The 10,928-nt window shown below is 36.3% G+C and overlaps 1 protein-coding gene across 2 annotated transcripts; it reads right to left on the reverse strand.

The window, feature by feature from the left end:
- On the reverse strand, positions 1–10,446 carry zbtb47a (zinc finger and BTB domain containing 47a). Of its 2 annotated transcripts, none has more exons than XM_067363205.1 (6): positions 10,076–10,446; positions 5,569–6,843; positions 3,334–3,481; positions 3,115–3,230; positions 804–948; positions 1–725 (listed from the first exon to the last, which is right to left on the reverse strand). In XM_067363205.1, exons 1-6 carry the CDS (start codon positions 10,076–10,078, stop codon positions 319–321), a joined length of 2,094 nt encoding a protein of 697 aa, XP_067219306.1. In that variant the 5' UTR covers positions 10,079–10,446; the 3' UTR covers positions 1–318. The 2 variants fall into 2 exon arrangements, with proteins under 2 accessions (XP_067219306.1, XP_067219305.1); XM_067363204.1 differs by having other exon boundaries at positions 10,073–10,446.
- Positions 10,447–10,928: the final 482 nt, after the last annotated feature.

The raw sequence follows: 10,928 nt of genomic DNA on the forward strand, positions 1-10,928 counted from the left end.
AAAATGTAAACTGATTATTATTTTGTAAATATACTGTACATAAAAGCATATATGTATTACATTTAGTATTCTACATCTGGGAGATAGTTTTAGTATTTTACTTAATACTTTTTTTCCTAACTAGTGTTTATCATAGCACAGAAGACTCTTGTCAACATTTTAGATGGGAATGGAAGGGATATTAGAATGAGTATTAGAGCATCAGAGAATATGACATATGCAAACAAATCAAGGCTAACTTAAAATCCCATGCTCTTTGCTACATAAAAACCTCTGCATCACAAAGAAACATGATATTATGATAATACAGAGCAGTAGTTACAGGTTCCTGGAGTCTGTCCTTCCAATGGAGTAGAGTGGCGCAAGGGAACGCAGCTGAGAATGTGACGGACCCCCATCCACTGATTGGAGAACAGATGATGGAAAAGAGACTATGCCATGCAGATGTGGGCTGATAGCTCTCAGTGTTTCCATCCCGACTGGCAGTTCTTGGTTTGCAACAGCTTCCGTTTGATTGGATATAGTGGAAGAGTCCAGCAGTGGAGGGTTCCTCACCTGGGAACACTTCTCTCGGTGAGCTTTCAGCATGTTGGAGAAGCGGAAACGCTGGCCACACGCCTCACAGGGGTATGGCTTCTCTCCCGTGTGCGTGCGCCGGTGCCGCTTCATATTGGGTCGACTCGTGAAGCTTTTCCCACAGATCTCACATATATACGGTTTCTCCCCTAAAAAGAAACTGCAGACCTCTTAGACTGACTGTATAAAAGTTTTCAAAGTGCTGTACATGTGTAAGAGCATCTCACCTGTGTGCGTCTTCATGTGTTCATCAAAATACTGTTTCATACTGAAGTCCTTCCCACACCACTGACACATAAACTGCTTGTGTCCGATGTGGATGCTCATGTGGGAGCGCAGTTGGTACTTATACTGAAAACGCTCACTGCAGACCTAAAGGACAAGTGGACAAATTTAAAACATGGCCATCAATTAATAACTGATATTATAAAACAGGCTGTTCTGGTCCTGGATGCTGATTGGCCAATTCAGCTGTGCTAAAATATGCAATGTTATGATGCGACAACACATGTTCACCTGGTTATAGTTTATTATCACTGTGAAGAAATACTAAAGATAGAGTAACTTTCTATTATTGTATATAATAATAATAATAATAATAATAATAATAGAGTAATACTTGCACGACATGCAAGAAAAAAATTGTGCGCACAATTTACTAATTCATTCCCTCGATTTGCTAAATTGTGCGCACGATTTACTAATTTGTTTCCTCAATTTACTAAATCTTGTGGACAAATTTTTATTTGTTCCCTTGATTTGCTAAATCGTGCACGATTTACTAATTTGTTCCCGCGATTTACTAAATTGTGCACATGATTTACTAATTTGTTCCCGCGATTTACTGAATCTTGCAGACAATTTTCTATTTTGTTCCCTTGATTTGCTAAATTGTGCACATGATTTACTATTTTGTTCCAGTGATTTACTAAATCTTGTGGACTATTTTCTATTTTGTTCCCTATATTTGCTAAATTGTGCACAATTTACTAATTCGTTCCTGCGATTTACTAAATCTTGTGGGCGATTTTCTATTTTGTTTCCACAATTTGCTAAATCGTGCACACAATTGACTAATTAGTTCCCGCAATTTACTAAATTTTGCGGACGATCTTCTATTTTGTTCCTTCGATTTGCTAAATTGTGCACACAATTTACTAATTTGTTCCCGCGATTTACTAAGTCTTGCAGACGATTTTCTACTTCGAACAAATTAGTAAATCCTGCACATGATTTATAAATTGAGGGAACAAATTAGTAAATCATGCGCACGATTAAAGGGTTAGTTCACCCAAAAATGGAAATTCTGTGATTTATTACTTACCCTTATGCCGTTCCACACCCGTAAGACCTTCATTAATCTTCGGAACACAAATTAAGATATTTTAGTTCAAATCCGATAGCTCCGTGAGGCCTGCATAGGGAGCAATGTCACTTCCTCTCTCAAGATCCAAAAAGGCACTAAAAACATATTTATATCAGTTCATGTGAGTACAGTGGCTCAATATTAATATTATAAAGCAACGAGTATATTTTTGGTGCAGCAAAAAAACAAAATAACGACTTATTTAGTGATGACCGATTCAAAACACTGCTTCAGGAAGCATCGGAGCACAGTGAATCTGTGTATCAAATCATGAATCAGATCACGGTTCAAACCCGTCAAACGGCTGAAATCACGTGACTTTGGCGCTCCGATCTGCAGATTCGATACACAGATTCAATGTGCTCCGATGCTTCCTGAAGCAGTGTTTTGAAATCGGCCATCACTAAATAAGTCGTTATTTTGGTTTTTTTTGGCACACCAAAAATATTATCGTCGCTTTATAATATTAATATTAAACCACTGTACTCACATGAACCGATTTAAATATGTTTTTAGTACCTTTATGGATCTTGACAGAGGAAGTGACATTACTCCCTATGGAGGCCTCACGGAGCCATCGGATTTGAACTAAAATATCTTAATTTGTGTTCCGAAGATTAATGAAGGTCTTACAAGTGTGGAACGACATGAGGGTGAGTAATAAATGACAGAATTTTCATTTTTGGGTGAACTAACCCTTTAAGCCTCCTATTTTTTTTTTCTGCTTGCCATGTATGGGGCTCCGTAGAGTAAAAAAAATAATAGATTAAAATTAATCTTGTGATTTTAAGAATTTATATTGGAAACGTTCAAATGAATATCTTGATTACTGTGAAAAACTATATTTTACTGTGTCCTATTGTTTACATACATCAGGGACTATATCCAAATACTTTAGAGATACTTTTGATGTAGTAAAGCCTGGGGTTTAATGTTTTTTTGTTTGTTTTCATACACCATATTCATAGCCAATATCAAATATTGACTGTGATATGATGTAAGTATTAAGTAAAATACTAAAACTATTAGAAAATTACTAGAAGGGGACTTTGCTAAATCTAATAGTGAAAGAATGAGACTTAATGAATTTGCTCAAAATATTAAAATTGCTTTAAAAAGCCAATAATGAAAATAGCCAGCTTGTCCTACTTTATTGCTTATTGTTTTCATACCTCACACTGGAAAGGCTTTTCTCCTGAATGTTGGAGAGAGTGGACCTTCAGAGACATGCTCCTTTTAAAGGACTTGCCACATGTCTCACAGGTAAATGGCATCTCTTTTGTGTGGGCTAAAGACATAAAGAACAAGTAAGAAATCAGGCAGTCAAAGCTTACTGTTTAGAGTAAGAGTGTATCTGTTTTGAGAGTGAAAATGGCACTAACACAACTCACCGACCATGTGTTTGCGTACATGAGCCATTGTGTAGAATTTCTTCTCACAGATCTCACAAGTGTACTTCTTCTCAGCATAGCCATGAACAATCTTATTGTGCTCATGGAGCGACCAGAGCTTCCTGAAAGCTTTTCCACAAGTTAGACACTACAAAATGAGACAAACACCAGTAAAAACACTATTCATTCTTTCAAATACAAATCATGTCTAATTGCATAAAAGACACCATGAAATCATAATTCTTGTTTTTTTTTTTATGGAATATTGCAGTGTTTATAATAAATGATTTATCTATGCACGTCATTATTTTTTTAAATTCATGTGTCCTCGTAAACCAGAGCGGGACAACCTGTCACCCTCATAAGATTATAGCAATAGCAAACCACAACCATCCAATTATCCAATCAATTCCCAGTGGACAAAATCAAATCCCGCCTAACTTTTTTTTGTTCAAGAAGCCATTTCACTAAGATATAAGTCACAATAGGGAAGAAAAGACTATCATAACTTCCGTTTCATGCTGACTTTAACATTCGTGTTTGCCTGTGTTTGAATGTTCCTGTGACAAATAAACATTTCCACAATAAAGGAAAGGATAAACCTTTTAAAAATCTAGTGTAAGATCATAAATATGTACACTCTTATGTATATATAATGTACATATACTGTTTTACACACACTATCCTATAATATATATATATATATATATATATTATATATATATATATATTATATATATATATATAATATATATATATATATATATATATATATATATATATATATATATATATATATATATATATATATATATATATTATACACACACACACACACACAGTAATATATATATATATATACACACAGTCCTAAAGTTTGGAACCACTAAGATTTTAATGTTTTTAAAAGAGGTTTCGTCTGCTCACCAAGGCTACATTTATTTAATTAAAAATACAGTAAAAAACAGTAATATTGTGAAATATTATTACAATTTAAAATAACTGTGTACTATTTAAATATATTTGACAAAGTAATTTATTCCTGTGATGCAAAGCTAAATTTTCAGCATCATTACTCCAGTCTTCAGTGTCACATGATCCTTCAGAAATCATTCTAATATGCTGATTTGCTGCTCAATAAACATTTATGATTATTTTCAATGTTGAAAACAGTTGTGTACTTTTTTTTCAGGATTCCTCAATGAATAGAAAGTTCAAAAGAACAGCATTTATCTGAAATACAAGAGTCTGTAGCATTATACACTACCATTCAAAAGTTTGGGGTCAGTAAGAATTTTTATTTTTATTTTTTTGAAAAGAAATTAAAGAAATGAATACTTTTATTCAGCAAGGATGCATTAAATCAATCAAAAGTGGCAGTAAAGACATTTATAATGTTACAAAAGATTAGATTTCAGATAAACACTGTTCTTTTGAACTTTCTATTCATCAAATAATCCTGAAAAAAAATATTGTACACAAATATTTTGTACAATTGTACACATTAAATGTTTCTTGAGTGGCAGATCAGCATATTAGAATGATTTATGAAGGATCATGTGACACTGAAGACTGGAGTAATGATGCTGAAAATTCAGCTTTGCATCACAGGAATAAATTACTTTGTGAAATATATTCAAATAGAAAACAGTTATTTTAAATTGTAATAATATTTCACAATATTACTGTTTTTACTGTATTTTTAATTCAATAAATGTAGCCTTAGTGAGCAGAGGAAACTTCTTTCAAAAACATTAAAAATCTTAGTGGTTCCAAACTTTTGGACTGTACTGTATATATAATGTGTGTCTATGTGTATATATATGTGTATATATATATTATCCTAAGTTTATCCACATGACATTTAAGGTCATATTATCTGATTATTATGACATTATACATGACTTTGATTTGGCAGATAAAAGTTGCTCAAATTTTAATAAGCAGTGAAGCAGTTAAATGTTTTTTCCCAAGAAAAATAAAAAGTCACACTACTTTTTCCTTTCAAGAATTTCATTCTTTTAATTTGGCATTTTCTTCATCATGATATCAGGACAGTTTTATCACCCTGACATTTTTGACTTTATATGGATTATAAATAAATAATGTTAAAAATTCATACAGAAATTAAAAGCATGTTCATCATAGAAGAGGTGTATTTAAGTCACTGTATGTACAAAAGTTATTTTTAAATGTATTTTGAATAAATTAAGAGATCATGACAAAATATCCCACCTGTATGCTCTTCTCACAGTCGGTCTGCTGATGCAGCAGTAGCTCACTTTCCAGAAGGAAGCGTTTTCCACACTTGTCACAGATATGCATGCGGTTATGTGTCACGTTCATGTGTTTCTCCAGATACCAGCGGTTGTTGAACGTCTTGGGGCACCTCACACAGGTGAAGCTCTGAAACGTCAAGCTATCCTGATCCAGACGCTCCTCCCCAGTCCCACCATGAGCCGTCTCTTGCCTCACTCTCACACTGCTTTTCTTGGAGACCACAGCTAAAGCATCAGCAGATGCCTGGGTTTGTTGTAGTGGTCTTTCAGATATGAATACAGGTAATGTGTGGTCACCTTCGTCCTCACTGGTGCCTTCAAGTCTCATATCATCATCGTCATCATCTTCACTTTGCTCACCTTCCTCTTCTTCCTCCTCCAAGGCCACATTGTTTCTTGATTCCTCAACAGTCTCATCGCTCCTCCTTCCTTTTACAGGAAGCTGTTGTGCTGAGGGTGTCTGAGCTGCTGCGTTGCCCTCTAAACCTTTGGACACATTTAGGGTCTGGTTGTTCAAATTCAACTCGACAATTATTTGCTCTCTGTTAAATGAATCAAGTTCTTCAGAGTCCTTCAGGTTTCCTGATTCCTTCCCTTCTACTTTATAAGTGCCTACTTGACGCCCATCACCAACTTGAACAGCATAGGAGTTCTCTTCACTTTTCCCTCCATAGATTCTGGCACAGGTGGGGTCCTTCTCTTGCTTGATTTCCATCTGAAAGTTGGAGTTTACTAAGGTGCTGATGCTCCAGCTCTGAGCGCTGACTTCCTGCTTGGCTTGGTCAACGCTGGGACTGATTTCCAGCGAGCCTCTGGTAATGAGTTCACTGCAAGAAGAGGCAATGTTGCTCATCTGGAGCACCGTGGCAGCTTTGAGCACATCGTGGGCATTGCAGCTGGAGACCAGCAGCTTGGAGGTGTAGATGAAGTTGAGGATTTGCTGCAGGCCTTGAGGCTGGAGGGCCTCTAGAGAGAGCTCCACACGCCGCAGCTCCTTACTTGATGCAAAGAGTGAGTGGAAGAAGGGGCTGTAGGCTGCTAGGACACCCTTGTGGGCCTGGAACTGGAAAGAAGTCTGGTGGTGCAGGAGGACGATGTCAACGTCACATAGATCAGGTTGGAACAGACGTTGCTTGTTCAGCCTGTCCATCAAGAACATGCAGTGAAGGGCCTCATCCTCAACAAGGGAGAACTCTGCAGATGGGTGCTCAGCAGTTTTCTCCACTATGAGCTACAACAGAGCATCAGATTTAAATTAGACGCACATCAATTTCAGCTTTTAAATAGCAGATATTGATTTACATTGCAATCAAACAACAGGCTGGTATAACTGTCATTTCAAAGGCAGCTGTTATTATATATATATATATATATATATATATTTCAATTATATAAAAGTTTGGTCCAGAAGTATAGTCCAAAAGTTTGGAACCACTAAGATTTTTAATGTTTTTAAAAGAAGTTTTGTCTGCTCACTAAGGCTACATTTATTTAATTAAAAATACAGTAAAAACAGTAATATTGTCAAATATTATTACAAGTTAAAATAACTGTTTTCTATTTGAATATATTTCACAAAGTAATTTATTCCTGTGATGCAAAGCTGATTTTTCAGCATCATTACTCCAGTCTTCAGTGTCACATGATCCTTCAGAAATCATTCTAATATGCTGATCTGCTGCTCAAGAAACATTTAATGTGTACAATTGTACAAAATATTTGTGTACAATATTTTTTTTTCAGGATTATTTGATGAATAGAAAGTTCAAAAGAACAGTGTTTATCTGAAATCTAATCTTTTGTAACATTATAAATGTCTTTACTGCCAACATTGAAAATAATCATAAATGTTTATTGAGCAGCAAAAATTCAGAAGGATCATGTGACACTGAAGACTGGAGTAACGATGCTGAAAATTCAGCTTTGATCACAGGAATAAATTACTTTGTCAAATATATTTAAATTGTACACAGTTATTTTAAATTGTAATAATATTTCACAATATTACTGTTTTTTTACTGTATTTTTAATTAAATAAATGTAGCCTTGGTGAGCAGACGAAACCTCTTTTAAAAACATTAAAAATCTTAGTGGTTCCAAACTTTTGGACTATACTGTATATATATATATTCTTATTAATGTCATTGTGTAGCTTTTTGTATATTTTATAAAGACACAGAAAAACATTCAGTATCTCACAGAAGTGTGTACACCCCTCACATTTTTGCAAATATTTTATTATAACGTTTCATGTAACAACACTGAAGAAATGATAAAAGTGAGTACACCCCTAAGTGAAAATGTCCAAATTGGGGCCCAATTAGCCATTTTTTCTCCCTGGTGTCATGTGACTCGTTAGTGCTACAAGGTCTCAGGTGTGAATGGAGAGCAGGTGTTTTAAATTTGGTGTTATCTTTCTCACTCTCTCATACTGGTCACTGGAAGTTCAACATGGCACCTCATGGCAAAGAACTCTGAGGATCTGAAAAAAAGAACTGTTGCTCTACATAAAGATGGCGTAGGCTATAAGAAGATTGCCAAGACCCTGAAACTGAGCTGCAGCACGGCGCAAGACCATACAGTGGTTCAACAGGACAGGTTCCACTCAGAACAACAAGTGCACGTGCTCAGCGTCATATCCAGAGGTTGTGTTTGGGAAATAGACATACTAGTGCTGCCAGCATTGCTGCAGAGCTTGAAGAGGTGAGGCGTCAGCCTGTCAGTGCTCAGACTATAGGCCGCACACTGCATCAAATTGGTCTGCATGGCTGTCGTCCCAGAAGGAAGCCTCTTCTAAAGATGATGCACAAGAAAGCCTGCAAACAGTTTGCTGAAGACAAGCAGACTAAGGACATGGATTACTGGAACCATGTCCTGTGGTCTGATGAGGCCAAGATAAACTTATTTGGTTCAGATGGTGTCAAGCGTGTGTGACTGCAACCAGGTGAGGAGTACAAAGACAGTGTGTCTTGCCTTCAGTCAAGCATGGTGGTGGGAGTGTCATGGTCTGGGGCTGCATGAGTGCTGCCGGCACTGGAGAGGTACAATTCATGGAGGGAACCATGAATGAGCAGAGCATGATCCCGTCCCTTTAGAGACTGGGCCGCAGGGCATTATTCCAACAAGATAACGACCCCAAACACACCTCCAAGACGGCCACTGCCTTGGGAAAGAAGCTGAGGGTAAAGGAGATGGACTGGCCAAGCATGTCTCCAGACCTAAACCCTATTGAGCATCTGTGGGGCATCCTCAAACTGAAGGTGGAGAAGCGCAAGGTCTCTAACATCTACCAGCTCCGTAATGTCATCATGGAGGAGTGGAAGAGGACTCCAGTGACAACCTGTGAAGCTCCGGTGAACTCCATGCCCAAGAGGGTTAAGGCAGTGATGGAAAATAATGGTGGCCAGACTGGCCACACAAAATATTGACACTTTGGCCACAATTTGGACATTTTCACTTAGGGGTGTACTCACTTTTGTGGCCAGCGGTTTAGACATTAATGGCTGTGTGTTGAGTTATTTTGAGGGGGCAGCAAATTTACACTGTTATACAAGCTGTACACTCACTACTTTACATTGTAACAAAGTGTCATTTCTTCAGTGTTATCACATGAAAAGATATAATAAACTATCTACAAAAATTTGAGGGGTGTACACTTCTGTGAGATAGTAATATTATATATATATATATATATTTGTGTGTATTGAGTGTCTATTTCAATGTCTGTTTTAATATAATCATCAAATTATTCAGGTAAGATATCCAAAATATTATTATATATTACATTGATTTAATACAATATAATGATTTAAAGATCTAAAAAAGATGTCAAGCTTGATGTTTTATCTCAAAATGTATAGCTGCTTTTATATTTAATAAAGACGGTACCTCACAAGGAAAATGATATATTTTACTACATTATATATGTTATGTTTAGAGTATCTAAATCATATACAGGCTTTCCAGCTGCCATACTATACTTATACAATTATCCCAACAAGTAAGCAGTGATATATGCAATATTACATTATATAAATATTATTCTGAAAGACCTAAAAACATTTTTTTTCTTTTATAACGTCAAGCTTGTTATTTTTCCTCATAATGTATAGCTGATTTTATATTATATTATATTTTAAGATCTCTAATACTTGATATACCAATATTATTGCAAACAGACAACATTGCTCATATATGTTGCAGTATTGTTCAAAGTCATAAACTAGACCAGGCACTTTGTTTTAAAATTAGATCAGATGCTTCAATAACATTCACATCAACATCTTATCAAAAAGTCGCAAAAAGTTGTTGAAGCTCTCCACAGATGTGGAAACTGCATGATGGCAGCTCATCCGTATGACAAGCACATGATCACTCAGATGTGACAGATATATGTCAGATTCTTACAGGCCTAATAAACATCAAAGAAATGCAGGTAACAGTCAGAGAAAGGATCTTACAACCATGGTGATTCAGTGGTCTCTGCCTCGAAGGAGTACCGTCTCCCCTCCTTAGCATTTCAGTGCTTCGTTTTCATGAAAATAGCTATCATTTATATCCCCATTGTGCTCTTCTGTTTAGACATCTGTCCTTTTTCGCCATGTCCGCATAGAAGGGCTCACACTCTCAACCAGGGGAGTGATGATGATTGGAGGTCGAAAATCATATGGGTCGTTTTGTCTGGAGCTTTAAAGCGACAGGGACTTGATTTAAAAGAGGGGAATTCACAATCCGCGTCTTTCGACGTAGATTATGATTACAAATTATAAGAACACATTTTTGAATGTCTTCAAATGGTTTCCTCGAGCACCTGGCGCCAGCTGCGCAGGCATTACAGCAGAGCCCATGGAAGCGGGGTCAGCGAGTCCACAGCGGAGTTAACCGGTTCACCGAAGAGAGACAGCGTTTAACAGCTGCAGAGCGCCACAGTGGCCACGAGGTGTCGCTAGAACACCGCTTTTGTTAGACGCAAGAATGTTACTTTTCATGTTTGTAAATTGCTATTTGATATTCTGACGTATTACTCTTAAACCTTAGGACTAAACTATATTAATTTTGACTAAAAAGGTGATGCAAAAACGAAAAATCCGCCATAAGACACTGATCATAAAACACTTTCAACAAGTCGAAACAACGATTAAGTTAGATGAAAAATGCACTCCTCTGATAGTTAACAGTGGAATATAGGTTATTTGACATGTATTTTTGCTGAGTGCAATATTGATGAGTTTTTGTAGTTTAAATGATTAGTTCACCCAAATATTTAAATTATCCCATGATGTACTCGCCCTCAAACCATCCTATGTGTATATGACT

The sequence above is a fragment of the Chanodichthys erythropterus genome, chromosome 16, assembly GCF_024489055.1.
Source record: "Chanodichthys erythropterus isolate Z2021 chromosome 16, ASM2448905v1, whole genome shotgun sequence".
NCBI classification, from domain to species: Eukaryota; Metazoa; Chordata; class Actinopteri; order Cypriniformes; family Xenocyprididae; genus Chanodichthys; species Chanodichthys erythropterus.